The sequence below is a fragment of the Nerophis ophidion genome, linkage group LG01 (genome assembly GCF_033978795.1).
Source record: "Nerophis ophidion isolate RoL-2023_Sa linkage group LG01, RoL_Noph_v1.0, whole genome shotgun sequence".
In the NCBI taxonomy this organism is placed as follows: Eukaryota; Metazoa; Chordata; class Actinopteri; order Syngnathiformes; family Syngnathidae; genus Nerophis; species Nerophis ophidion.
The window spans coordinates 5768322-5795018 of NC_084611.1; the positions used below are offsets into that span (position 1 = coordinate 5768322).

Genomic DNA, 26697 nt, shown 5'->3' on the forward strand with positions numbered 1-26697 from the left:
CGAACATATGAAGTAGCCGCCTAAGCTTAAGTCTTAACAAGCTGCTCCGCTCCGTTCTGCCTCTGTCTCCTGTACAGCACCCTGCATTGTCCCTCCCACACAACCATCTGATTGGTTACAACCGTAGCGATAACAAGCCAATTGGCAGTGCGTATTCAGAGCGCATCTAGTCAGCGCTTCAGCGTAGAGCAGATAGGTGTTTAGCAGGTGAGCAACAGACTCTCCCCAAGTTATACTAAACACTTCTAAGTCAGTTCACTCGCAGTCCTGGGTTGAGGTGAATGCTAGTTTGCTTTTAGCGTAACGGTAGCTAATTTTGCGGTGTGTGCATGTGCGTGCGTGCGTTACGGACAGTGCTGATTGAGCTGTGTTGAAGCAGCAAAAAAGGACATTATGTTAAATGAAGAGTTTCTGTCTGTGATGGTGTATATAATAATGTCAGTGCATCATAAAGCCTACATGAACTCCATAGTGTTCAGGGATGAATAGTCTCTCCTATTGCTAATATACTATTTTTCAGCTATAGTTACATTAATCATTAGTAATGTAGCAGCCTAGTTTTGAATGGCAGGGTCCCTGCTATCACATGTTGATAAAAATATAACATTTACATAATAAAAAATCAACAACAGGCTTCCCCAATGCTGTAATAAATTAGCATGATGAGTTGACTTGAAACTGTTTAATGTTGCACTTTTTATATGTTGAAGAAAAGTTGTGTCATTTTATTCATCCAAGCAACAACTTGAGGCAGCTTAATGAGGATTAACGTGGCCAGAATTATTATAGTGTTCCCAATGTTAAAAGGATAAAGCCATTGTTTACAAATTTGGTAAGTAAATAACCAGAAAATTTATATTTTGTTGTTTTCTTACTGTACCGAAAATGAACCGAACCGTGACCTCTAAACCGAGGTATGTACCGAACCAAAATGTTTGTGTACCGTTACACCCCTAATAAATATATATATATATATATATATATATATATATATATATATATATATATATATATATATGTATATATACATATATATATATATATACATATATATATACATATACACACGTATATATATATGTATATATACGTATATATACGTGTATGTATATATATATATATATATATATATATATATATATACACGTATATATATATACATATATATATATATATATACAGCCCCCTCAACCCTTGGAAATAATATTTCAGCTAATTGTAACCCTCGAGTCAAAAAACCCTGCACTGGCCTTTCTAGATTTTTTCACCTATTTAGTATTCAAACCATTGCTGCATTTAAACATGTTCTAGTGAAGTGAAGTGAATTATATTTATATAGCGCTTTTTCTCTAGTGACTCAAAGCGCTTTACATAGTGAAACCCAATATCTAAGTTACATTGTGCCCAAGGACACAATGGCAGTGACTAGGATGGCGGAAGCGGGGATCGAACCTACAACCCTCAAGTTGCTGGGAAGGCCTCTCTACCAACCGAGCTATACCGTCCCAGAACCTGTCATTATCAACACACCCTCTTTATTAACCAGTAGAATTGTCCTTTGTTGCCTTTCTTCCTCTCCACGATGTTATTGCTTGTATGCACTTTGTGTGTGCGTTTTGACACACTCAACATCATGCGCCTCGGCTCTCTAGTCACCGCCACACAGCGGCATTCAGATGAAAGAACGGTACCAGTACTTTTCAAAGGTGGTGTAATACCGACTTCAATTGATTAGTGCCACAATACTTTATTGGTAGCGGTATACTGTACAACACTACTACACACACATACAGTACATAGAAGAAAGTGTGTTTTTGTTGTTTGTGTCTTGCAGACGTCCAGCAGCTGATGGGTAATCCAGAAGAAGTTTCCCCTCAGTCAGGGGGGAGCTCCACTTTGAAGCAGGAGACTCCACAACCACCCTGCATTAAAAAGGAAGAGGAGGAACTCTGCATCACTCAGGAGGGAGAGTGTCTTCTAGGACGAGAGGAAGCTGATTACACCAAGTTGCCACTGACTATTGTCTCTGTGAAGATTGAAGATGATGAAGAGAAACCACAAGTAGACAACCTCTTAGCTCCACTATCAGGTAGTGAGGCTGAAGAGGAGGTTGAAGTAACTTTGAGCAGCGATACAGACTGTGAAGGTGATATGAGGACTCACACTGACAACAAACACTCTGAATGCTCTACAAAGAAGAGAGGTGAAACATGTCTGAGCTGCTCAGTTTGTGCTAAAACTTTTACTAAAAAGTGCCGTTTGATTCGACACATGAGAACACACACAGGTGAAAAACCATTCAGTTGTTCAGTTTGTGGCAAAAGCTTTTCTCGAAATTGTGTTTTGACTGAACACATGAGAACACACACAGGTGAAAAACCGTTCAGTTGTTCAGTTTGTGGCGAAAGCTTTTCTCGAAATTGTGGTCTGACTGAACACATGAGAACACACACGGGTGAAAAACCATATAAGTGTTCAGTTTGTGGCAAAAGCTTTTCTATTAGGAGCATATTGACTCGACACATGAGAACACACACTGGAGAAATAACATGTATTTGTTCAGTTTGTGGCAAAATATTTTCTCGAAATTTTCTCTTGACTGAACACATGAGAACACACACAGGTGAAAAAACATTTAGTTGTTCAGTTTGTGGCAAAAGTATTTCTCAAAATAGCCATGTGACTCAACACATGAGAACGCACACAGGTGAAAAACCATTTAGTTGTTCAGTTTGCGGTCAAAAGTTTCGACACAAAGCAGCTGCAGTAAAACACATGAGAACACACAAGGGAAAATAGCCAATTAGCTGTTTAATTTGTGGTATGTTGCTCATATGTGGCGACATCCACCCTACCCAGGACCTCCTCACTGCTTCTTTCACAAATATCTGAGGTATTCATACAAACTTGGATTATTTGGAGCATAATCTTATCCACTCATGACTCCATGTCTTCTCTGTATCGGAAACCTTCCTGAACAGTAAGATAGATGATGCTTCAAGTGCTTGGTTACTCCTTCTTCAGTCCAGAGACCTGGGGCCTCATGTGTCAAGTTTGTGTACAAGGTCAAAAACCTGCACTACACCCTTTTTCACTGCAAAGTTGAGATGTATCAAAATTGATGTTGGGATGCTGGGTAACTGTTTGCATAACAAACTGCCAACATTTACTCCTCAGACTGATTGATGTGCAAATCAGAGACATATGAACAATTAACACCCACAACCTAACCCCCACTTCCTTCGACATTCGGGCATAACAGGTTCAATCCGGCCCGCGAGATGAGTTTGTGAAGTTTAAAAGTCAGCTCTATTTTTTAATGAAAGAAACTGCTGTTCTTATTGTGTCCTCTGGATGTTGCAATAACAATTATGTTAGGCAAGCAAATAGCATAGCAAGTATACCAAGCAAGAGGTACACGGTAAAGCGGGGCTGTGACTCCTCCCCCTCCACCCAACGTAAAAGAGGAGTAAAATAATCAATCAGTAACCCCACTTCAAATGCAGCATGAGACACTGCACACTGATATAGTTCTGTGAAAATGATTGTCTTCTGTGCAAATGTAAAGAAAGTGAACAGTGTGTGATTTACTGCTATACTGTCAGTCTTTCAACTTTTTAATTGTGCTTTGTTGAAATTGTTCACACATTGCACAGCTTTTATTTTTCTATCAATACACATTATGTCTAACAGGAATAGTATGTGGAAATGACATGAGGTTGATAAAACAGAATAGTTTTTATCATGCCTTATTTTGTCTTGAGTTCAATCCTAGATGGGTTGTTAATTGCTTTGTAGAAACACTGAGTTTAAGTCCAAGTTCATTGTGTTTTTTAAGGTGTTTTTGAAATTCTGCAATCTTTTCCTCAAAATGTTGAACTAACTTGAAGTGTTTTGTCAAGAGGATTATTTGTGATATGTACATTTTCAGAATGTGCTTGTTCTTTTTTGGGCTGAAGTACAATAAAGAAAACTATCTGAAATTGTCAAAGTCGTATTTTTCAGTTATCATGCCATGATTTTACCCGTCCCGCCCACTTGCAGTTTGGCTCCAGTCGTCAACACGCGACATCTTGTCAGTGCAGCAGATAACTAAAGTCAGTGTACAAAAGTGAAAGTAGAAGTGTTCTACTGTCTATGGTTGCAATAAGAGCAATATTTATGTCAGCGTCTTTGTTTCCTCACTGAGTGCAGTTGGTCTGAGGTCGAGTACAAGTCATCCTTCAATGAGGATATTACTGATAAAAGTCAAGAGGAGAAAATATCCAAAGGATGAAATGCTGTAATGTTGAAAATGTGCACCAACTATCAGCAAATCACCAACGGAGATAAAGCCGAAAGATAAAGGTGAGTGACTTGAAGTTTTGTCATTTGATATTTGAATTTCAAGCCCTTAAAATTGTTGAAAAATGTAAAGAAAGAGCTGCCATGATTGTTAGCTTGAAGAAGGCAGTGGAGTTCACATCAGAGGAGATGAAAGAATGCAAAATCCAAATGAAGAAAGTGGAAGAGCAAAAGAAGCGCTAGTGTAAAGAAAATAATGATGTGAAAGAAGAGATGTTGTGGAAGAGTAAGAGATGTGCAGTTTGTGAAGAGAAGACTGGACCACATGTCTACATCAACCTGCAGAGGACTGGAGGTCATAATAATAATAAATTGTACTTATAAGGTTCCTTTCTGGGCAATCAAGGACACCGTACAAAAACCTTGGCGATATGGCCTTTTTTTTAATATCTGGATATTTTTAAGCCATGTGACGATACACCATATATATTTTCATATTTTGCCTTAGCCTTGAATGAACACTTGATGCATATAATCACAGCAGTATGATGATTCTATGTGTCTACATTCAAACATTCTTCTTCATACTGCATTAATATATGCTACTTTTAAACTTTCATGCAGAGATGGAAACCACAACTAAAAGTGTATTTATGAAACAGTTATTAAGCAGTGACACAAACATTCATGTCATTTCCACAACAGAAAGGGCAAGATTGTCAGAGACATTTTAAAACAAGCTTTGAGTGCACTTTTGTGCATGATGTCACTAAGATGACATATCAAAACAACACTAAATCGAAGTGATTTTTTGTACAGAACGCCACTGCAATAGTTTAAAACAAATAAAGTGCACTTTTGTGCATGATGTCACACAAGATATTTCAAAAAGTGTCAAATAAGAATGAGCTGCATAACAGGAAATCAAATAGTGCATTTCCTTCACTATGTGGTAGGTTCCTGTGGACGTTATCTCCTGTTGTTGACTATTTTTTTCATACGGTGTTGATGTGGAAATGTCTGCCTCAGCATTTTGTTGTTGTGGCACCGGCCGCAGATGTTGACATGCGGAGTAAGCACTCTTCATTCTTTAGCAGGTGACTTTTCAAATAATGCTACATATTAGCAGTGCTGCTATTTTTTGTAGCTACGCTTTTGCCCCACACTTAACAAATTGCGGTTGTCTGTTCGACATATTCCCGCTTGAAGCCAAACCACCGCCAGATGATGGACCCCCTGCTGTTTTTCTTGGGAATTAATTCTTCCTTCATTTGTTACCAGATTGGCACGTTCTTTCTCTCGTATTACCACTCGCACCACAGCTAACGTTACCCATGCAGCTACCTCTCTGCTCCGCGAGGGTGTATACGTATGTGGCGTATGACGTGACAGTATGTGACGTATGTAAGAAGGCGCGCTTGCTGTCTGTGAGGAGAGACAAGAAAGACTGAGAAAAGCTTGTAGTGTAATGTCAGCAGCTAAAAACAACTGTGTGAGAAACTCCAATATCACCATGTAGTCATTTTCTATATGGCACAGAGACAAACCCGCCATATATCGCCCAGCCCTATGCCATAGTACCGATGTCAATTGATTAGTACCACAATTCTTTATTTGTAGCAGTATACTGTACAACCCGTCTACCAAGGGCGTAGAATTGGGTAGGGACGCTAGGGACACGTCCCTACCAATATCCAGCCGCTACTGTGTAGTCACTATCAATACAAGCGCTGCCCATAATGTTTAGTCAATGATTATGGCACAGAAAGGGTTAAATGTCGGTCTCTGCTAGAAGTCCCGCCTCTAACCTAAATATCGCTCCCTGATTGGTTGCCGCTTTCATTTCATTTCATTTACGTGTGATTGGCTGTCCCTGCTGTCACTCCTCACTGTGGAAAAAACAGTCCCACCTATCCAGACGTTAGCTCCAAATTAGCACTGCATCTCGTCTTTTCCTCCGCTTTTTTTCGGGTGAAAGTCAATGCTCAGTCCCCTCTACCATTGTCAACCCTACCCCGAGGTGAAAGTTAACCTTAAACATGTGAATTCAACTACTTTAGTCCGTTTTTTAACATCGTAAAAACTTCAGCTGTCTTTTTCTACGGACTGCAACAGTCCGTTGTCATGGATACATGACAACAACTTCCATTCATACCAGTCATGCGTGCCTCAGGCGGAGTGATAGCCTACGCTGTGATAAGGCTTTAGAATAGTAGCCGTGCTCAATATTTAAACCACGGATAACAGCCAATCAGATCGCCGGATTTCACCTTTCCGTTTTATTTTTTGAAATTTTTTTAGTTTCATGTAACATATTTACAGTACAAAAGCAGCAATAGAAAGAAGTAGAGGAAGGGAAAAATTGTGAGTGATTTAAACACAAGTTGGGGAAAAGATTATTACAGTTCATTTATGTTTATTTACAATGTTGTATTGCATGAATTTATTTCTGATGTTGTTGATGGACAGTAGGCTATGTTCATTGACAGTATGATGCACACTTGCACTACACTAAAGAGTAAAGATGAGAACTCTTCCAAGTTGTCTCCTTTGCTTTCATTTTAGTTGCTTTACTCCATAACATCTGCATGACGTGAAATTATGATTGCTAATGTAAAAAAAAAAAAAAAAAAAAGTAAACTTTCAGAGTGCTGCCTTAGAGCACTTTTGTGTCCCCACCAATCTCAAAATCAAAACTTATCCCTTGCCTACTACACACACATACAGTACATAGAAGAAAGTGTGTTTTTATTGTTTGTGTCTTGCAGACGTCCAGCAGCTGATGGGTAATCCAGAAGAAGTTTCCCCTCAGTCAGGGGGGAGCTCCACTTTGAAGCAGGAGACTCCACAACCACCCTGCATTAAAAAGGAAGAGGAGGAACTCTGCATCACTCAGGAGGGAGAGTGTCTTCTAGGACGAGAGGAAGCTGATTACACCAAGTTTCCACTGACTGTTGTCTCTGTTGATGAAGAGAAACCACAAGTAGACAACCTCTTAGCTCCACTATCAGAGAGTGAGGCTGAAGACGAGGTTGAAGTAACTTTGAGCAGCGATACAGACTGTGAAGGTGATATGAGGACTCACACTGACAACAAACACTCTGAATGCTCTACAAAGAAGAGAGGTGAAAAATGTTTGAGCTGCTCAGTTTGTGCTGAAAGTTTTACTAAAAATAGCCAATTCACTGGACACATGAAAACAACACAGGAGAAAAAACATGGAATTGTTCAGTTTGTGGCAAAAGCTTTTTTCGAAATAGCTATTTGACTCGACACATAAGAACACACACAGGTGAAAAACCATTTAATTGTTCAGTTTGTGGGAAAAGCTTTTCTCAAAATAGCTCTTTGACTCGACACATGAGAAAACACACAGGTGAAAGAACATTTAATTGTTCAGCTTGTGACAAAAGCTTTTTTCAAAATGTGATTTTGATGAAACACATGACAACATGCACAGGTGAAAACCCATATAATTGTTTAGTTTGTGGCAAAAGCTTTACTCAAAAAAGCATTTTGACTCTACACATGAGAACAAACACAGGTGAAAAACCATTTAAGTGTTCAGTTTGTAGCAAAAGCTTTTCTGATAAGAGCCATTTGACTAGACACATGAGAACACACACAGGTGAAAAAGATTTAGTTGTTTGGTGTGCTGTAAAAGGTTCCAACATAAAGCAGACGCAGTAAAACACACAAGAACACACAAGGGAAATAAGCAATTAGCTGTTTAGTTTGTGGTCTGTTGCTCATATGTGGCGACATCCACCCTACCCAGGACCTCCTCACTGCTTCTTTCACTAATATCTGAGGTATTCATACAAACTTGGATTGTTTGAAGCATAATCTTATCCACTCATGACCCCATGTCTTCTCTGTATCTGAAACCTTCCTGAACAGTAAGATAGATGATGCTTCAAGTGCTTGGTTACTCCTTCTTCAGTCCAGGGACCTGGGGCCTCATGTGTCAAGTTTGTGCACGCTCAAAAACCTGCACTACATTCTTTTTCACTGCAAAGTTGAGATGTATCAAATCTGATGTTGACGCATAAGTGATGCTGGGTAACTGTTTGCATAACTAAGTGCCAACTTTTACTCTTCAGACTGATTGATGTGCAAATCAGAGACATATGAACAATTAACACCCACCTCCCTCGACATTCAGGCCTAACAGGTTCAATCCTGCCCACGATATCATTTTGCGAAGTTTAAAATTCAGCTGCATTTTGTAATGAAAGAAACTGCTGTTCTAATCGAGTCCACTGGATGTCGCAATAGCAATTCTGTTAGGCAAGTAAATAGTATATACCGAGGCGAGCAAGTATACCAAGCAAGAGGTACACGGTAAAGCGGGGCTGTGACTCCTCCCCCTCCACCCAAAGTAAAAGAGGAGTAAAATAAGCAATCAATAACCCCACTTCAAATGCAGCATGAGACACTGCACACTGATATACAAACCCTGTTTCCATACGAGTTGGGACATTGTGTTAGATGTAAATATAAACAGAATACAATGATTTGAAAATCCTTTTCAACCCATATTCAGTTGAATGCACTACAAAGACAAGATATTTGATGTTCAAACTCATAAACCTTATTTGTTTTTGCAAATAATAATTAACCTAAAATTTAATGGCTGCAACATGTTCCAAAGTAGTTGGGAAAGGGCATGTTCACCACTGTGTTACATCACATTTTCTTTTAACAACACTCAATAAACGTTTGGGTACTGAGGAAACTTATTGTTGAAGCTTTGAAAGTGGAATTATTTACCATTCTTGCTTGATGTAGAGCTTCAGTCGTTCAACAGTCCGGGGTCTTGTTGTCGTATTTTAGGCTTCATAATGCGCCACACATTTTCCATGGGAGACATGTATGGACTGCAGGCGGGCCAGGATAGTACCCACACTCTTTTACTACGAAGCCACGCTGTTGTAACATGTGGCTTGGCATTGTTTTGCTGAAATAAGCAGGGGCGTCCATGATAACGTTGCTTGGATGACAACATATGTTGCTCCAAAACCTGTATGGACATTTCAGCATTAATGGTGCCTTCACAGACGTGTAAGTTACCCATGCCTTGGGCACTAATACACCCACATACCATCCCAGATGCTGGCTTTTGAACCTTGTGCCTATAACAATCCATATGGTTATTTTCCTCTTTGTTCCGGAGGACACCACGTCCACAGTTTCCAAATATAATTTTAAATGTGGACTTGTCTGACCAAGGAACACTTTTCCACTTTGCATCAGTCCATCTTAGATGAGCTCGGGCCCAGCGAAGCCAACGGGGTTCCTTGGATGTTGTTAGTAAATGGCTTTCGCTTTGCATAGTAGAGTTTTAACTTGCACTTACAGATGTAGCGACCAACTGTAGTTACTGACAGTGGTTTTATGAAGTGTTCCTGAGCCCACGTGGTGATATCCTTTACACACTGATGTTGGTTTTTGGTGCAGTACCGCCTGAGGGATCAAAGGTCTGTAATATCATCACTTACTTGCAGTGATTTCTCCTGATTCGCTGAACCTTTTGCTGATTTTACGGAGCGTAGATGGTAAAATCCCTAAATTCCCTGCAATAGCTCGTTGAGAAATGTTGTTCTAAAACTGTTTGACAATTTGCTTACAAATTAGTGACCCTCGCCCCATCCTTGTTTGTGAATGACTTAGCATTTCATGGAAGCGGTTTTTTACCCAATCATGGCACCCACCTGTTCCCAATTAGCCTGCACACTTGTGGGATGCTCCAAATAAGTGTTTGATGAGCATTCCTACACTTTATCAGTATTTATTGCCACCTTTCCCAACTTCTTTGTCACGTGTTGCTGGCATCAAATTCTAAAGTTAATGATTATTTGCACACAAAAAAAGTTTATCAGTTTTAACACCAAATATGTTGTCTTTGTAGCATATTCAACTGATTATGGGTTGAAAATGATTTGCAAATCATTGTATTCCGTTTATATTTACATCTAACACAATTTCCCAACTCATATGGAAACGGGATTTGTAGTTCTGTGAAAATGATTGTCTTCTTTGCAAATGTAAAGAAAGTGAACAGTGTGTGATTTACTGCTGGTTTTTACAAACCCTGTTTCCATGAGTTGGGAAATTGTGTTAGATGTAAATATAAACAGAATACAATGATTTGCAAATCATTTTCAACCCACAATCAGTTGAATCATATATATATAACCGATACAAAAAGGAAACAGCATATTACGGTATTTTTGTTTTATTTTATATTGTTGTTATTAATTTCACCAAAATCCATCACATTATGTGTTTAAGTTTCTTTTTACTTTAAATGTGGATTGTCAGTAATATAGTTCAAGTTTTTGTGGATTTATTTTTCTATTTCCTTTATTCTTACAAATCTGAGCTTTTATTTTGAAAGTTTGAGGATATGACGATGCGTAGCTGCCTTGCCCGCCAGTCCGCGCCGTTCCTCACTGTGAGAGGAGTTATGTGGAGAGGAGATGACCATTGCACTCATATTGTGTCTCATGTCACTGTCATACAGGAATAAAGTGAATGTCAGAAGTTGAACCAGCACCGTGTCTCATGTCATTGAATAAACGCAGAGTACTACACACGAACAGCGTATATATATATATATATATATATATATATATTTTTTTTTTTTTTCTTTTTTTTTTCAAAGAGTTGTTGTCTAGTATTCGATGTTAGATATTTTTGCCAACCATTGTTTTAAAACAAAATTAAATTGCCTTTATTTTGAAAAAAAAACTGTTGTGGAGTAGGAAACGGAAGACGAGGACTTCTAGCGCATGCGCAAATGTACTTGAAGCGAAACAAAAAGACGAAGACCGCATGCTATGGTCGCTCGGAGAATTTTAGTATTGACGATCTTAAAGTCATATGATTCACAGCAAATATAGCAACACTTATCTCAAGTCGTGTTTTCTAAAGCCACGAAACTTGCATTGAGTTTGGAGCGATATCTGAAGTGAAGATTGAAGACGTGATAGAAGATGGACGACTACTGCTATGCTAAGATGGCGACGTCATGTCAAAGAGAACATTCCAGCAAATCACCAACGGAGATAAAGACCAAAACTACAGATGAAGGTGAGTGACTTGACGTTTTGTCATTTGAAAGCTATTTGAATTTCAAGCCCTTAAAATAGAAATTAGCCGACTTTGTTGAAGAATGTAAAGAAAGAGCCGCCATGATTGTTAGCTTGAAGAAGGCAGTGGAGTTCACATCAGAGGAGATGAAAGAATGCAAAAGTCAAATGAAGAAAGTGGAAGAGCAAAATAAATAATGATGTGAAAGAAGAGATGTTGTGGAAGAGTAAGAGATGTGCAGTGTGTGAAGAGAAGACTGGACCACATGTCTACATCAACCTGCTGAGGACTGCAGCTCATAAACAACAAGACAATAAAACATAAACAACAATACATTAAAACATGCGATGAGGTGGCGACTTGTCCAGGGTGTACCCTGCCTTCCGCCCGATTGTAGCTGAGATAGGCGCCAGCGCCCCCCGTGACCCCGAAAGGGAATAAGCGGTAGAAAATGGATGGATGGATGGACATTAAAACATGTTTGCTGTGTTCAAACACTAATGATAAAATAAGATAGTTGGTAGTGTTTTTGTTATATTTTTGGTTTAAAAAATATGACTGATAGCAAATTACAAACTTTTGAGCCCCTTTAAATATTTGTATTTCTTTCTAGTTCTCATGTTGTTTTTCTAAAAAAAAGTTGTATTGAATTTCTTTGGTGGTGGTTTGGAATATGTTTTACTGACACAGTTTATGTTAAAAAAGTGTGTCGGGTTAAACAAAGCCCCAAATTCCAAATACAACTTTCATAAGGGTATGACACGAATATTCCATCCATCCATCCATTTTCTACCGCTTATTCCCTTTTTGGGGTCGCGGGGGGCGCTGGCGCCTATCTCAGCTACAATCGGGCGGAAGGCGGGGTACACCCTGGACAAGTCGCCACCTCATCGCAGGGCCAACACAGATAGACGGACAACATTCACACTCACATTCACACACTAGGGCCAATTTAGTGTTGCCAATCAACCTATCCCCAGGTGCATGTCTTTGGAGGTGGGAGGGGCCTATCCCCAGGTGCATGTCTTTGGAAGTGGGAGGGGCCTATCCCCAGGTGCATGTCTTTGGAAGTGGGAGGAAGCCGGAGTACCCGGAGGGAACCCACGCATTCACGGGGAGAACATGCAAACTCCACACAGGAAGATCCCGAGCCTGGATTTGAACCCAGGACTGCAGGACCTTTGTATTGTGAGGCAGACGCACTAACCCTTCTGCCACCGTGAAGCCCGACACGAATATTCAATAAAACGAATTCAGAAAAATTTAAATATCCATTTCCTACCGCTTGTCCCTTTTGGGGTTGCGGGGGGTAGCTGGGGCCTATCTCAGTTGCATCTCGGTGGAAGGCGGCGTACACCCTGGACAAGTCGCCACCTCATCACAGGGCCAACACAGATAAACAGACAACATTCACACACTAGGGACCATTTAGTGTTGCCAATCAACACAACTTGAATTAGATTTGTTTTTCATATTGTAGGTCATTTTAATTTATTGTGACTATTTTTATTTTATGTGGTATTTATTTGTTACTAGTGTATATCTGGTTGTTCTTTTAGATCAGGGGTATTGGGAACCTTTTTGGCCAAGAGAGCCATGAAAGCCAAATGTTTTAAAACGTTTTTTTGGAGAGCCATATAATATTTTTTAACACAAAATATAACTAAATGCGTGCATTTTTAAGTAAAATCAGCATTTTTAGAGTATAAGAAGTCTCAGAATAACGTTGTTATTCTGAAACTAACCATCCATCCATCCATTTACTACCGCTTGTTCTGTTCAATAATAAGTAAAATACTTCTTACCATTAATGTGACTTCTCGAGCAGGTGGGGTAGAAAACGGATGGATGGATTAAAGTGCATTAGAATGTTTTATTTTGAACTCTGTGATTACCAGCAGAATTATTTATTACTTATCGTGTTAAAGGGGAACATTATCACAATTTCAAAAGGGTTAAAAACAATAAAAATTAGTTCCCAGTGGCTTGTTGTATTTTGTGATGTTTTTTTCAAAATTTTACCGGTCTCGGAATATCCCTAAATACAGCTTTAAAGTGCCTTATTTTCGCTATCTTCGAAACCACTATCCATTTCCCTGTGACGTCACACAGTGCTGACAATGTAAACAATCAATGGGAATACCACAGCAAGATATAGCGACATTAGCTCGGATTCAGACTCGGATTTCAGCGACTTAAGCGATTCAACAGATTACGCATGTATTGAAACAGATGGTTGGAGTATGAAAATATTGAAGAAGAAACTGAAGCTATTGAGTGAATCGCTATTGACGCTATTCATGGCCGAATAGCCGCGTTAGCATCGCCGGTAAAATGTGCGGACCAAACGATCAGGACACATCTGTACACTGTTTGTTTGTCTAATCTTGAACGGGTTTGTGCTGTAAACAAACATTTCGTTGTACTTGTTGCAATGGCAATAAAGACCTACCTACCTAACTTCCCACGGGACTGTCAGCTCCAGCAGCACAGCTTGTTTGGTGGACTCAGACACAATGGTAATGGGTTATACTTGTATAGCGCTTTTCTACCTTTCTTAAGGAACTCAAAGCGCTTTCACACTATTTCCACATTCACCCATTCACACACTGATGGCGGGAGCTGCCATGCAAGGCACTAACCAGCACCCATCAGGAGGAGCAAGGGTGAAGTGTCTTCCTCAAAAACACAACGGGTGTGACTAAGATGGTAGGAGGTGGGGATTGAACCGGCAACCCTCAGGTTACTGGCACGGCCGCTCTTCACACCGCGCCAGGCCGTCCCCACAGGGACAATGTCTGGTCGCAGGGTGCTGACTGCACAGCTGGTTTTCAAGGTTCACCAACAACTGCCAATCTCTTGCAGACGTCAGGATGCCTGCTGATGTTTTTCTGGCAGGAGTTGGCGTGTCCCCAGCTCTGAGAAATGCTATGGTTTTCTTGCACGGGTGGAACTGTTTTTCCCATGCTAGTCCTGCACTAATGGCTTCAGCAATGGTCTTCAAGACTCGGTCGTGCCTCCACCTGTACCTTCCATCTCCAAGTGCCTTTGTACAGCAACTGAGGATGCATTCCAGGGTTCCTCGCTTGGAGCACAGTGGGCATGCTAGTGTCTCTGCTGTGCCCCATGTGTGCAGGTTTGAAGGGCTTGGGAGCACATCATACACTGCCTGGTTGAGGAATTTAATGGGTCGCGGCTCGGCTTTCCAAAGCTCAGCCTAGGTCAGTCTCCTCTCAACCACATTATCCCATCTTGTCTAAGCTCCTTGTTGCTTCATTCCAATAGCCTTGCAGGTTCTCGTCTCCTCCACTGCTGCTCTCACCTCATCCAGAACAAGACGTCGGCCTTCCTTCCCCCTGGTGTTCAGTTGGGGAGTTGGAAAAGATCCTAGCCCCGCTCAACCCCACGTGACTTCTCCAACTAGGCTCCTGTGTTGCAGCCTTGCATCTTCCTCTGGAACTGCTTCCTTTGCCCTCCATTTGCTGCCAGTCCTCACTTGGATCCCTGCTTTGGCCACCTTTGGATCACTTGAGTCCCTGTACTGAACCACTTCTCTGGCTCTAGTTACCTTAAATACCTCCTTTAAGGAATTACAGGGCAACTGTAGTTTGTTGCTTTTCCCTAAGAATGCAATGCTACTCAGGCTCTTAGGTAGTCCCAGCCATCTCTGGAGGTGGTTGCTGACTCTCCGCTCTAGGAACTCAACTGTCGAGATGGGGAACGAGTAGGCGAGGAGGCGCCACAGGATTCTGTGAAGAATGCCATGCTGGTAAATCCAGGCTTTAAATTTGCCAGGTAGGCCTGACCTGTCCACGGATTTCAGGCAGCCATCCAACTCGGCGCATGTCGACTGTCAGCTGTGTCTCTCAGAGACCAGTCAAAAATCAGCGCTGAAGAAAACCTTTTCCTCAACACAGCAAGTAGATGATGCGGAACTGGTCTCGCTGAGTGGAGTTTTCCTCCTTTGGGATCCATACCCTTCCCGCCTCTCGTCATTGCTCAGGGATCCTCCCCCTTCTCCAGAACACTCCCAGGATTTTTCACAGACGCAACAGTTCTTATAGACTTTGTATGAAATGCCACTCAGTCCCGGTGCAGAGCTTGCCCTGGCTCTGTGGACAACCACCCTGACTTCCTTTAGCTGCAGTTCCGACATGTCAAACTGCACTTCTGGTTCAGGGGGGGGGGTCTATGAGGTTGTTACACTCTGCCAACTCCTGTTCTCTTGCGAGGTCACTTCAGATGTCTGCTTCCTGCGAGGAGGCCAGTTTGCCACTGCGCTTCTGTCCTAGCAAATCCTTTGTGAACTCGAAAGGGTTAACGATGAAAGCCGCCCACTCACGTGCCCTCTTGTGTGGCCGCCTCCGATGCCAGTCTGCCCCACGGAGAATTCTGATCTTTTCCCAAAGGATGCACATCAGCTGGGCCAGGCCAGTGCGTTCCTCGTGTTCTGCCGTCTTGTACTGGAACTTCAGCACTTTCATCTCCTGCCTAATGTTGTGGATCCTTACAGCTCTGTGGTTCTTTGAGAATGTGGTTCCGGAGCTTCTCTTCTCCTCCTCGCCGAACTGCTCAGCTGCAATGCTGACAATGATTGTTGTCATAGCTTGTAGCTTCCCGTCGGCTTCTCCCTTCGTCATTGCCTCCGGAATTTGGTCGACATCGTCATCGAATTGCTTCCAGCTATAGGCCACTTGATTTGCCAATGTTCAGACTTGATGCTGGAGGGATTAGTTTGCAACACATGGAGGTTCTGGCCACTATAGGGTGACTCCGGGCCTGCCACCCCCTGTGTCTCACCAGGTATATATAACACCTGTGTGTTGTGTTGCTTCTGCTCCCAACAGGCACTTCTTCCTCGCTTGGTGGATCTTTAAGCCGTGGATGATCTTACAGACTTTACCGCATGTACACTGCACGCTCATAGTCGTTTACTAAATGTATAGATACTTTCCCAAATAAAAGAAACTCTGAAAAATGTCAATATTGACTTTATTTTAACATAAAATATTATACTCCATTAAACACTCAGTCAAAGAACAATTTTACAAGGTTAAAATTTAAATTAAAAGTTGTTAAACACATCGGTCTTTTCTTCCATCCATCCATTTTCTACCGCTTATTCCCTTTCGGGGTCGCGGGGGGCGCTGGCGCCTATCTCAGCTACAATCGGGCGGAAGGCAGGGTACACCCTGGACAAGTCGCCACCTCATCGCAGGTTGCACTTAAAAAACAATTTACAATTTTCATGTTACATATAGTCTGCTATAATCAAGGATTGGATGAGAACATAAAAATCTACAGACATTATATTGAATTATTCATGCTTTATGGTTGCCACTTCTGGTCTGTGCTTTAAGAAATATATAATTATTAAGTACTAAAAATGAAACTATGGATAAATGTACACAGACAAGCCATGTAGCAGGTAAAACGCGTTTATTAAAGGGGAACATTATCACAATGCCAAAAGGGTTAAAAGCAATAAAAATCAGTTTCCAGTGGCTTGTTGTATTTTTAGAAGTTTTTTTCAAAATTTTACCGGTCTCGGAATATCCCTAAATAAAGCTTTAAAGTGCCTTATTTTCGCTATCTTTGAAACCACTATCCATTTCCCTGTGACGTCATACAGTGCTGCCAATGTAAACAAACAATGGGAATACCACAGCAAGATATAGCGACATTAGCTCGGATTCAAACTCTGATTTCAACGATTTAAGCGATTCAACAGATTACGCATGTATTGAAACAGATGGTTGGAGTATGAAAGTATTGAAGAAGAAACTGAAGCTATTGAGCGAATAGCTATTGATGCTATTCATAGCCATAGCATGGCCGAATAGCTGCGTTAGCATCGCCGGTAAAATGTGCGGACCAAACGATCAGGACTTTCGCATCTTTTGACACTGGAGCAACTTAAATCCGTCGATTGGTAAGTGTTTTTTAAATGTAGGTGGAAGGAAACGTAATATAGTTGCAAATGCATCTCGAGGTTATCCATACATCTCTGTGCCATGTCTGCTTTAGCATCGCCGGTCAAATGTGGAGACACTCTGGCACATTCAATGGGGGTCTGGCGGCAGACACTTTGGCATCTTCGGGCCAGTGGTGCAACTTGAATCCCTCCCTGTTAGTGTTGTTACACCCTCCGACAACACACCGACGAGGCATGATGTCTCCAAGGTTCCAAAAAATAGTCAAAAAAACGGAAAATAACAGAGCTGAGACCCGGTGTTTGTAATGTGTTGAAAATGAAAATGGTGGGTGTGTTACCTCGGCGACGTCACATTCTGACGTCATCGCCTCCAGCGCGATAAACAGAAAGGCGTTTACTTCGCCAAAATTCACCCATTTAGAGTTCGTAAATCGGTTGAAAAAAATAGATGGTCTTTTTTCTGCAGCATCAAGGTATATATTGACGCTTACATAGGTCTGCTGATAATGTTCCCCTTTAAAGACAAAAAAATTGTAGACATTTGTTACAAAATGTCGTCATTTCACTTGCATTAGTTGACTGCTAATTGGGCAGTTTTAACTGCGCTAATATTTGTCATCCAGTTCTACGTATCTACATGTGCACAGCAGGGGAGCTGGTTAACTTCTGAGAGTAGTATGTGTGTTTGTGACAATGTCAACCTGTTGTCTGAGTGACGTCAGTGAGTGAGTGGGCGAGTGAAAAGAGAGCAGCAGGACAGGTGTAACAACTACATTATACCTGTCACTATTTAAACTCCTTGTGCAGATCTGAATGCTTATTATTTAAATGTTGACCTAAGTCTGAAGCAAAGGTGCTAATACTAATCACCACATATGGCGAGGCGTGTTTTAAAGCAGTTGTTGTGAGAGTCGCGTATGTGTGTGTGCGACTTTAAAGGGGAACATTATCACAATTTCAGAAGGGTTAAAACCAATAAAAATCAGTTCCCAGTGGCTTATTTTATCTTTTGAATTTTTTTTTCAAAATTTTACCCGTTCCGGAATATCCCGAAAAAAGGCTTTAAAGTGCCTGATTTTCGCTATCTTATGAAGCCACCGTCCATTTTCCTGTGACGTCATACAGTGCTGCCAATACAAACAAACGGATACCACAGCAAGATATAGCGACATTAGCTCGGATTCAGACTCGGATTTCAGCAGCTCAAGCGATTCAACAGATTACGCATGTATTGAAACACATGGTTGGAGTATGGAGGTAGATAGCGAAAACAAAATTGAAGAAGAAACTGAAGCTATTGAGCGAATAGCTATTGACGTTATTTGGCCATGCATGTCTGCATTAGCATCGCCGATAAAATGTGCAGACCAACCGATCAGGACTTTCGCATTGACACTGGAGCAACTTAAATCCGTCGATTGGTAAGTGTTTGTTTCGCATTAAATGTCGGTGGAAGGAAACGCTGGATGCAAATATAGTTTCATATGTACATACAGGTAGCCTAAATAGCATGTTAGCATCGATTAGCTGGCAGTCATGCCGCGACCAAATATGTCTGATTAGCACATAAGTCAATAACATCAACAAAACTCACCTTTGTGATTTCTATGACGTTATCATTGGGAATGCATCTGCTTTGAGTGTCGCAGGATATCCAGAGATTCTTGTCATCTCTGTGCCATCTCTGTCGTAGCATCGCCGGTAAAAAACCAAACTATCAGGACTTTCTTATCTCTTGACACTGGAGCAACTTAAATATGTCGATTGCTAAGTGTTTGTTTGGCATTAACTATGGGTGGAGGGAAAGGCTAGATGTAAATTTAGCTACAAATGAGGCATAATGCTGCAATATGTTCACAGCTAGCCTAAATAGCATGTTAGCATCGATTAGCATGCCGTGCTAATCGATGTACATTCTACGTAAATCAACTTGAATCCGTCCCTGTTAGTGTTGTTACACCCTCTGACAACACACCGGCGAGGCATGATGTCTCCCAGGTACTGGAAAACAGTCGAAAAAACGGAAAATAACAGAGCTGATTTGACTCGATGCGTGTGATGTGGTAGGGAAAAATGGCGTTGAGTACTGATGTGACGTCACGTTCTGTCGTCGTCGCTCAGGGAAGGATAAACAGAAAGGCGTTTAATTTGCCAATATTTACCCATTTAGAGTTCGGAAATCGGTTAAAAAAATATATGGTCTTTTTTTCTGCAACATCAAGGTATATATTGACGCTTACATAGGTCTGGTGATAATGTTCCCCTTTAAGGAAGACGTGTTGGTGGGATTGAGGAGGTCTTCGAAGTATTTCTTCCACCGATCCACAACATCCGCAGTCGAGGTCAGCAAAACACCATCGTCACCATACACGGTGTTGACAGTGCACTGCTTCCCCTTCCTGAGGCGGCGGATGGTGGTCCAGAATCGCTTCGAAGCCGTCCGGAAGTCATTTTCTATGGCTTCCCTGAACTCTTCCCATGTCCGAGTTTTTGCCTCCGCGACCGCTGAAGCTGCACACCGCTTGCCTCTGGAGTCCTATGAGCCAATAGAACTCGATTGGACTCCTTCAGCTTCACGGCATTCCTCACCGCCAGTGTCCACCAACGGGTTCTAGGATTACCGCCACGACAGGCACCAACAACCTTGCAGGCACAGCTCCAATCAGACGCCTCGTCAATAGAGGTGCAGAACGTGGTCCACTCGGACTCAATGTCCAGCACCTCCCTCGTGACATATTCAACATTTTTCGAAAGGTGGGAATTGAAACTCTCTCCGACAGGAGACTCTGCCAGACGTTCCCAGCAGACCCTCACAATGCGTTTGGGCCTGCCAGGTCTGTCCGGCATCCTCCCCCACCATGGCCGCCAACTCACCACTGGAAAGCCCCCTGACAACATAGCTCCTAGGATCATTGGGACACGCAAACTCCTCGACCAGGGTAAGGTGGCAGTTCAGGGAGGAGATTGATTGATTAGTACTACGATACTTTAATAGCAGTATACTGTACAACACTACTACACACACATACAGTACATAGAAGAAAGTGTGTTTTTGTTGTTTGTGTCTTGCAGACGTCCAGCAGCTGATGGGTAATCCAGAAGAAGTTTCCCCTCAGTCCACTTTGAAGCAGGAGACTCCACAACCACCCTGCATTAAAAAGGAAGAGGAGGAACTCTGCATCACTCAGGAGGGAGAGTGTCTTCTAGGACGAGAGGAAGCTGATTACACCAACTTTCCACTAACAATTGTCTCTGTGAATACTGAAGATGATGAAGAGAAACCACAAGTAGACAACCTCTTAGCTCCACTATCAGATAGTGAGGCTGAAGAAGAGGTTAAAGATTCTTTGATCAGCGATACAGACTGTGAAGGTGATATGAGGACTCACACTGACAACAAACACTCTGAATGCTCTACAAAGAAGAGAGGTAAACAATGTTTGAGCTGCTCACTTTGTGGCAAAAGCTTTTCTCGAAATAGCTCTTTGACTCAACACATGAGAACACACACAGGTGAAAAAACATTTAGTTGTTCAGTTTGTGGCAAAAGTTTTTCTCGAAATAGCATTTTGACTGAACACCTGAGAACACACACAGGAGAAAAACCATTTAACTGTTCACTTTGTGGTACAAGCTTTTCTCAGCACAGCTCTTTGTGTCGACACATGAGAACACACACAGGAGAAAAAACATTTAAGTGTTCAGTTTGTGGCAAAAGCTTTTCTCAAAATAGGTCTTTGATTGAACACATGATAACACACACAGGAGAAAAACCATGTATTTGTTCAGTTTGTGGCAAAAGCTTTTCTCGGAAAAGCTCTTTGACTGAACACATGAGAACACACACAGGAGAAAAAACATTTAAGTGTTCAGTTTGTGGCAAAAGCTTTTTTCGAAATAGCATTTTGACTCAACACATGACAACACACACAGGAGAAAAAACATGTTATTGTTCAGTTTGTGGCAACAGCTTTTCTCGAAATTGCTCTTTGACTGAACACATGAGAACACACACAGGAGAAAGAACATTTAAGTGTTCAGTTTGTGGCAAAAGCTTTTCTCGACATAGCTCTTTGACTCGACACATGAGAACACACACAGGAGAAAAAACATTTGAGTGTTCCGTTTGTGGCAAAAGCTTTTCTCAGAACAGCGGTTTGTGTCGACACATGAGAACACACGCAGGAGGAAAACCATTTAGTTGTTCAGTGTGCTGTAAAAGGTTCACACATAATGCAGACGCAGTAAAACACAGAAGAATACACAGGGGGAAATACATATCGATCTCATAAAAAAGTTCCTACTTTTCTTCCTCAGACTGATTGATGTGAACAATTAACCCCCGACACCCACAACCCAACCCCCACCCCCCTCGACATTCAGGCATAATATGTTCAATCCGGCCCATGAGATTAGTTTGCAAAAAGTACAAGTAAAACTGCTGTTCTAAATGTGTCCACTGGATGTCGCAATATCTATTCTGTTAGGCAAGCAAATAGTAATTATATCAGGTAAGAAGTAAACAGTCTTTATTAAAGGATATACATATATATAATATAGAATGTTTTATATAATTATATATAATATAATGTGTATGTAACCAAAAGTAAATGGGTATCAGACTTTGTGTTTTACTGTAAATGTTGGATGTGTGTGTTGAGAGGAGCGGTGCTGTCAGACAAGGGCTAAACAGGCAGGGTTGTCCGGGGGTGGAAGAGTGGTCGTGAGGCAGTGGTCGCTATTATCCTGCACGGGACAATCTGCCTTTAAATACATTTTTAAAAATTATATTAATCCAGGTCGGATGGTATGCACGAAATAATCGTGATCATTTTTGTTGCCGTATTGCCCAGCCCTATTCCATCAGCATTTCAGTTCAGTTTCAGCATTTGGGCAGTTTCTACAGCAATGAGTTATGTTCATAATTTGTATTTTTTGTTTAGCACTTAGCAATTGTGCTAATTGCTTGATCTGCTTATAACTCAGCTTCTAAAACGTGTAGCTCATCCTCCTTATATTCAGGCTCAAAAATATAAGGTTCTGGATCATAATTTGTCCTGAAGTTTTCTTTGATGGCACTCATGAAGTCTGCCTTTATTAGTAATAGTTGGTGGTGTTGTTGTAGAGGGAAATAGCGAACGTTTTGATGCGTCTGTGAAAATAACATGCCGTGGTTTGCTTAAAATGTTAAAAAATGATGAAAAGACGTAAATATTACATGTTATTATGAATGTGAATGTTATGACATTACATATGTACTTACAGCGTGTATATAAAAAGTCGCTGGAAGTGTTTGGATTTTTTTTTTTAGAGTTTGTTATAGGCGAAATAGAGTGCGTTCCCACTACCTGCATTGTTAGCTGACTTTTGCTAGTGTTTATTTACGAGTTAGAATCAGTGATGGGCAGTAGTGCACAACATGTGACGTAGCCTCCATCAAACGCTACAAAGAGAGAAAATAGACTGCTAATCAAGGGCTGGTAAAGAAAATATATATTGCTATAATTGTTTTATTTTATTGTTAATAAGATTGTTATTATTTGTTACTAATGTATACCTGGTTGTTCTTTTAGATCATATTTAAAATTACATTTTGGTGGTACTGTTTTCACGTTTTCAAATTAATATCAAATGAATAAATATTTGTTTGATTGTTTGATTTAATGGATGGCACAAAAAGCCAAATGGCTTGTTTCCATTGTGGGAACAGTTACCCAGCATCACTTATGCGGAAACTTCAGTTTTGATACATCTTAACTTTGCAGTGAAAAACGGTGTAGTGCAGGTTTTTGACCTTGTGCACAAACTTGACACATGAGGCCCCAGGTCCCTGGACTGAAGAAGGAGTAACCAAGCACTTGAAGCATCATCTATCTTACTGTTCAGGAAGGTTTCAGATACAGAGAAGACATGGGGTCATGAGTAGAAAAAAAGAATGGGAAAGAATTCCACTTTCAAAGCTTCAACAATTAGTTTCTTTAGTTCCCAAACGTTTATTGAGTGTTGTTAAAAGAAAAGGTGATGTAACACAGTGTTGAACATGCCCTTTCCCAACTACTTTGGCACGTGTTGCAGCCATGAAATTCTTGTTTTATGTAGAGCTTCAGTCGTTCAACAGTCTGGGGTCTCCACTGTTGTATTTTACGCTTCATAATGCGCCACACATTTTTGACGGGATACAGGTCTGGACTGCAGGCGGGCCAGGAAAGTACCCGCACTCTTTTTTTTTTTACGAAGCCACGCTGTTGTAACACGTGCTGAATGTGGCTTGGCATTGTCTTGCTGAAATAAGCAGGGGCGTCCATGAAAAAGACGTCGCTTGGATGGCAGCATATGTTGTTCCAAAACCTGTATGTACCTTTCAGCATTAATGGTGCCTTCACAGATGTGTAAGTTACCCATGCCTTGGGCACTAATGCACCCCCATACCATCACAGATGTTGGCTTTCGAACTTTGCGCCGATAACAGGTTCGCTTCCCCTTTGGTCCGGATGACACAATGTCGAATATTTCCAAAAACAATTTGAAATGTGGACCCGTCAGACCACAGAACACTTTTCCACTTTGCATCAGTCCATTTTAGATGATCTCGGGCCCAGAGAAGCCGGCGGCGTTTCTGGATGTTGTTGATAAATGGCTTTCGCTTTGCAGAGTAAGGCTTTAACTTGCACTTACAGATGTAGCGATAAACTGTATTTAGTGACAGTGGTTTTCTGAAGTGGCCCTGCGATGAGGTAGCGATTTCTTCAGCGTGTACCCCGCCTTCCGCCCGATTGTGGCTGAGATAGGCACCAGCGACCCCAAAGGGCATAAGCGGTAGAAATGGATGGAGGGATGGGTTTTCTTAAGTGTTCCTGAGACCATGTGGTGATATCCTTTAGAGACTGATGACTGTTTTTGATACAGTGCCGTCTGAGGGATGGAAGGTCACGGTCATTCAATGTTGGTTTCCGGCCATGCCGCTTAAGTGGAGTGATTTCTCCAGATTCTTTGAACCTTTTGATGATATTATGGAGCGTAGATGTTGAAATCCGTAAACTTCTTGCAATTGCACTTTGAGAAACGTTGTTCTTAAACTGTTTGACTATTTGCTCACACATTTGTTCACAAAGTGGTGACCTTCGCCCCGTCCTTGTTTGTGAATGACTGAGCATTTTTTGGGAAGCTGTTTTTATACCCAACCATGGCACCCACCTGTTCCCAACTAGCCTGCACACCTGTGGGATGTTCCAAATAAGCGTTTGATGAGCATTCTTCAACGTTATCAGTATTTATTGCCACCTTTCCCAACTTCTTTGTCACGTGTTGCTGGCATCAAATTCTAAAGTTAAACTTTTTTTTTTTTGCCAATAATCATTATCAGTTTGAACATCAAATATGTTGTTTTTGTAGCATATTCAACTGAATATGGGTTGAAAAGGATTTGAAAATCATTTCATTCTGTTTATATTTACATCTAACACAATTTCCCAACTCAAGTGGAATTCCGGTTTGTACATGTGCACCGCAGGGGAGCTGGTTAACTTCTGAGAGTAGTATGTGTGTTTGTGTCAACCTGTTGTCTGAGTGACGTCAGTGAGTGAGCGGGCGAGTGAAGAGAAAGAAGCAGGACAGGTGTAACAACTACATTATACCTGTCACCATTTAAACTCCTTGTGCAGATCTGAATGCTTATTATTTAAATGTTGACCTAAGTCTGAAGCAAAGGTGCTAATACTAATCACCACATTTGGCGAGGCGTGTTTTAAAGCAGTTGAACGGTACCAGTACTTTTCAAAGGTGGTATAGTACCGATTTCAATTGATTAGTACCGCTATACTTTTATTAGTAGCAGTATACTGTACAACACTACTACACACACATACAGTACATAGAAGAAAGTGTGTTTTTGTTGTTTGTGTCTTGCAGACGTCCAGCAGCTGATCGGTGATCCAGAAGAAGTTTCCCCTCAGTCAGGGGGGAGCTCCACTTTGAAGCAGGAGACTCCACAACCACCCTGCATTAAAAAGGAAGAGGAGGAACTCTGCATCACTCAGGAGGGAGAGTGTCTTCTAGGACGAGAGGAAGCTGATTACACCAAGTTGCAACTGACTGTTGTCTCTGTGAAGACTGAAGATGATGAAGAGAAACCACAAGTAGACAACCTCTTAGCTCCACCATCAGATAGTGAGGCTGAAGATGAGGTTGAAGTAACTTTGAGCAGCGATACAGACTGTGAAGATGATATGAGGACTCACACTGACAACAAACACTCTGAATGCTCTACAAAGAAGAGACGTGAAAAATGTTTGAGCTGCTCAGTTTGTGCTCAAAGTTTTATCAAAATGAGCCATTTGACTGAACACATGAGAAAACACACCGGAGAAAAGCCTTTCAATTGTTCAGTTTGTGGCAAAGGCTTTTCTCAAAAATGCCATTTGGTTCAACACATGAGAACACACACAGGAGAAAAACCTTTTAATTGTTCAGTTTGTGGCAAAAGCTTTTCTCAAATTAACTCTTTGATTGTACACACGAGAACACACACAGGTGAAAAACCATTTAAGTGTGTAGTTTGTGGCAACAGCTTTTCTCAAAATGGCTCTCTGACTCGACACATGACAATACACACAGGAGAAAAAGCATTTAAGTGTTCAGTTTGTGGCAAAAGCTTTTCTCGAACTAGCATTTTAACCGTACACATGAGAAGACACACAAGGAAAAAAAAAGTGTAATTGTTCGTTTTGTGGCAAAAGCTTTTCTCTAGGTAGCTATTTGATTCAACGCATGAAAACACACACAGGTGAAAATCTATTTAAGTGTTCAGTTTGTGGCAAAAGGTTTTTTTCGATTTAGCTCTTTGACTCAACACATGAGAACACACACAGGTGAAAAAAACGTTTTATTGTTCAGTTTGTGACAACAGCTTTTATCAAGAGAAAATTGACTCGACACATGAAAACAAACACTGGAGGAAAACCATTAAGTTGTTCAATGTGAGGTAAAAGGTTCCCACATAATGCAAACGCAGTAAAACACACGAGAACACACAAGGGAAAATAAGCAATTAGCTGTTTAGTTTGTGGTATGTTGCTCATATGTGGCGACATCCACCCTACCCAGGACCTCCTCACTGCTTCTTTCACTAATATCTGAGGTATTCATACAAACTTGGATTATTTGCAGCATAATCTTATCCACTCATGACCCCATGTCTTCTCTGTGTCTGAAACCTTCCTGAACAGTAAGATAGATGATGCTTCAAGTGCTTGGTTACTCCTTCTTCAGTCCAGGGACCAGGGGCCTCATGTGTCAAGTTTGTGCACGCTCAAAAACCTGCACTACATCCTTTTTTTCACTTTTACTAGTCTTTTTAATGTGTTATGTCATTTTATGCATTTGCG

The 26697-nt window shown here is 41.2% G+C and overlaps 2 protein-coding genes across 8 annotated transcripts in view; one reads left to right on the forward strand and one right to left on the reverse strand.

Annotated features, from left to right (window-relative positions):
- LOC133553184 (zinc finger protein OZF-like) overlaps positions 1-26697 on the reverse strand; it is an 839429-nt gene that overhangs the window by 434178 nt on the left and 378554 nt on the right. The gene's annotated exons all lie outside the window — the stretch shown is intronic.
- Positions 1-26697, forward strand: part of LOC133558483 (zinc finger protein OZF-like) — a 135692-nt gene that overhangs the window by 68033 nt on the left and 40962 nt on the right. Inside the window, exons 1-4 of one of the 7 annotated variants that reach the window (XM_061914735.1) lie at positions 11070-11379; positions 20095-20253; positions 20387-20743; positions 25223-26057. In XM_061914735.1, coding sequence (XP_061770719.1) covers positions 11283-11379; positions 20095-20253; positions 20387-20743; positions 25223-26028 — 1419 coding nt within the window. In that variant the 5' untranslated portion in view covers positions 11070-11282 and the 3' untranslated portion in view covers positions 26029-26057. Of the gene's footprint in view, positions 1-7253; positions 7410-11064; positions 11380-19584; positions 20254-20386; positions 20744-25222; positions 26058-26697 lie in introns of those variants that run through there. The other 6 variants (XM_061911633.1, XM_061910008.1, XM_061910844.1 and 3 more) reach the window with 6 other exon arrangements.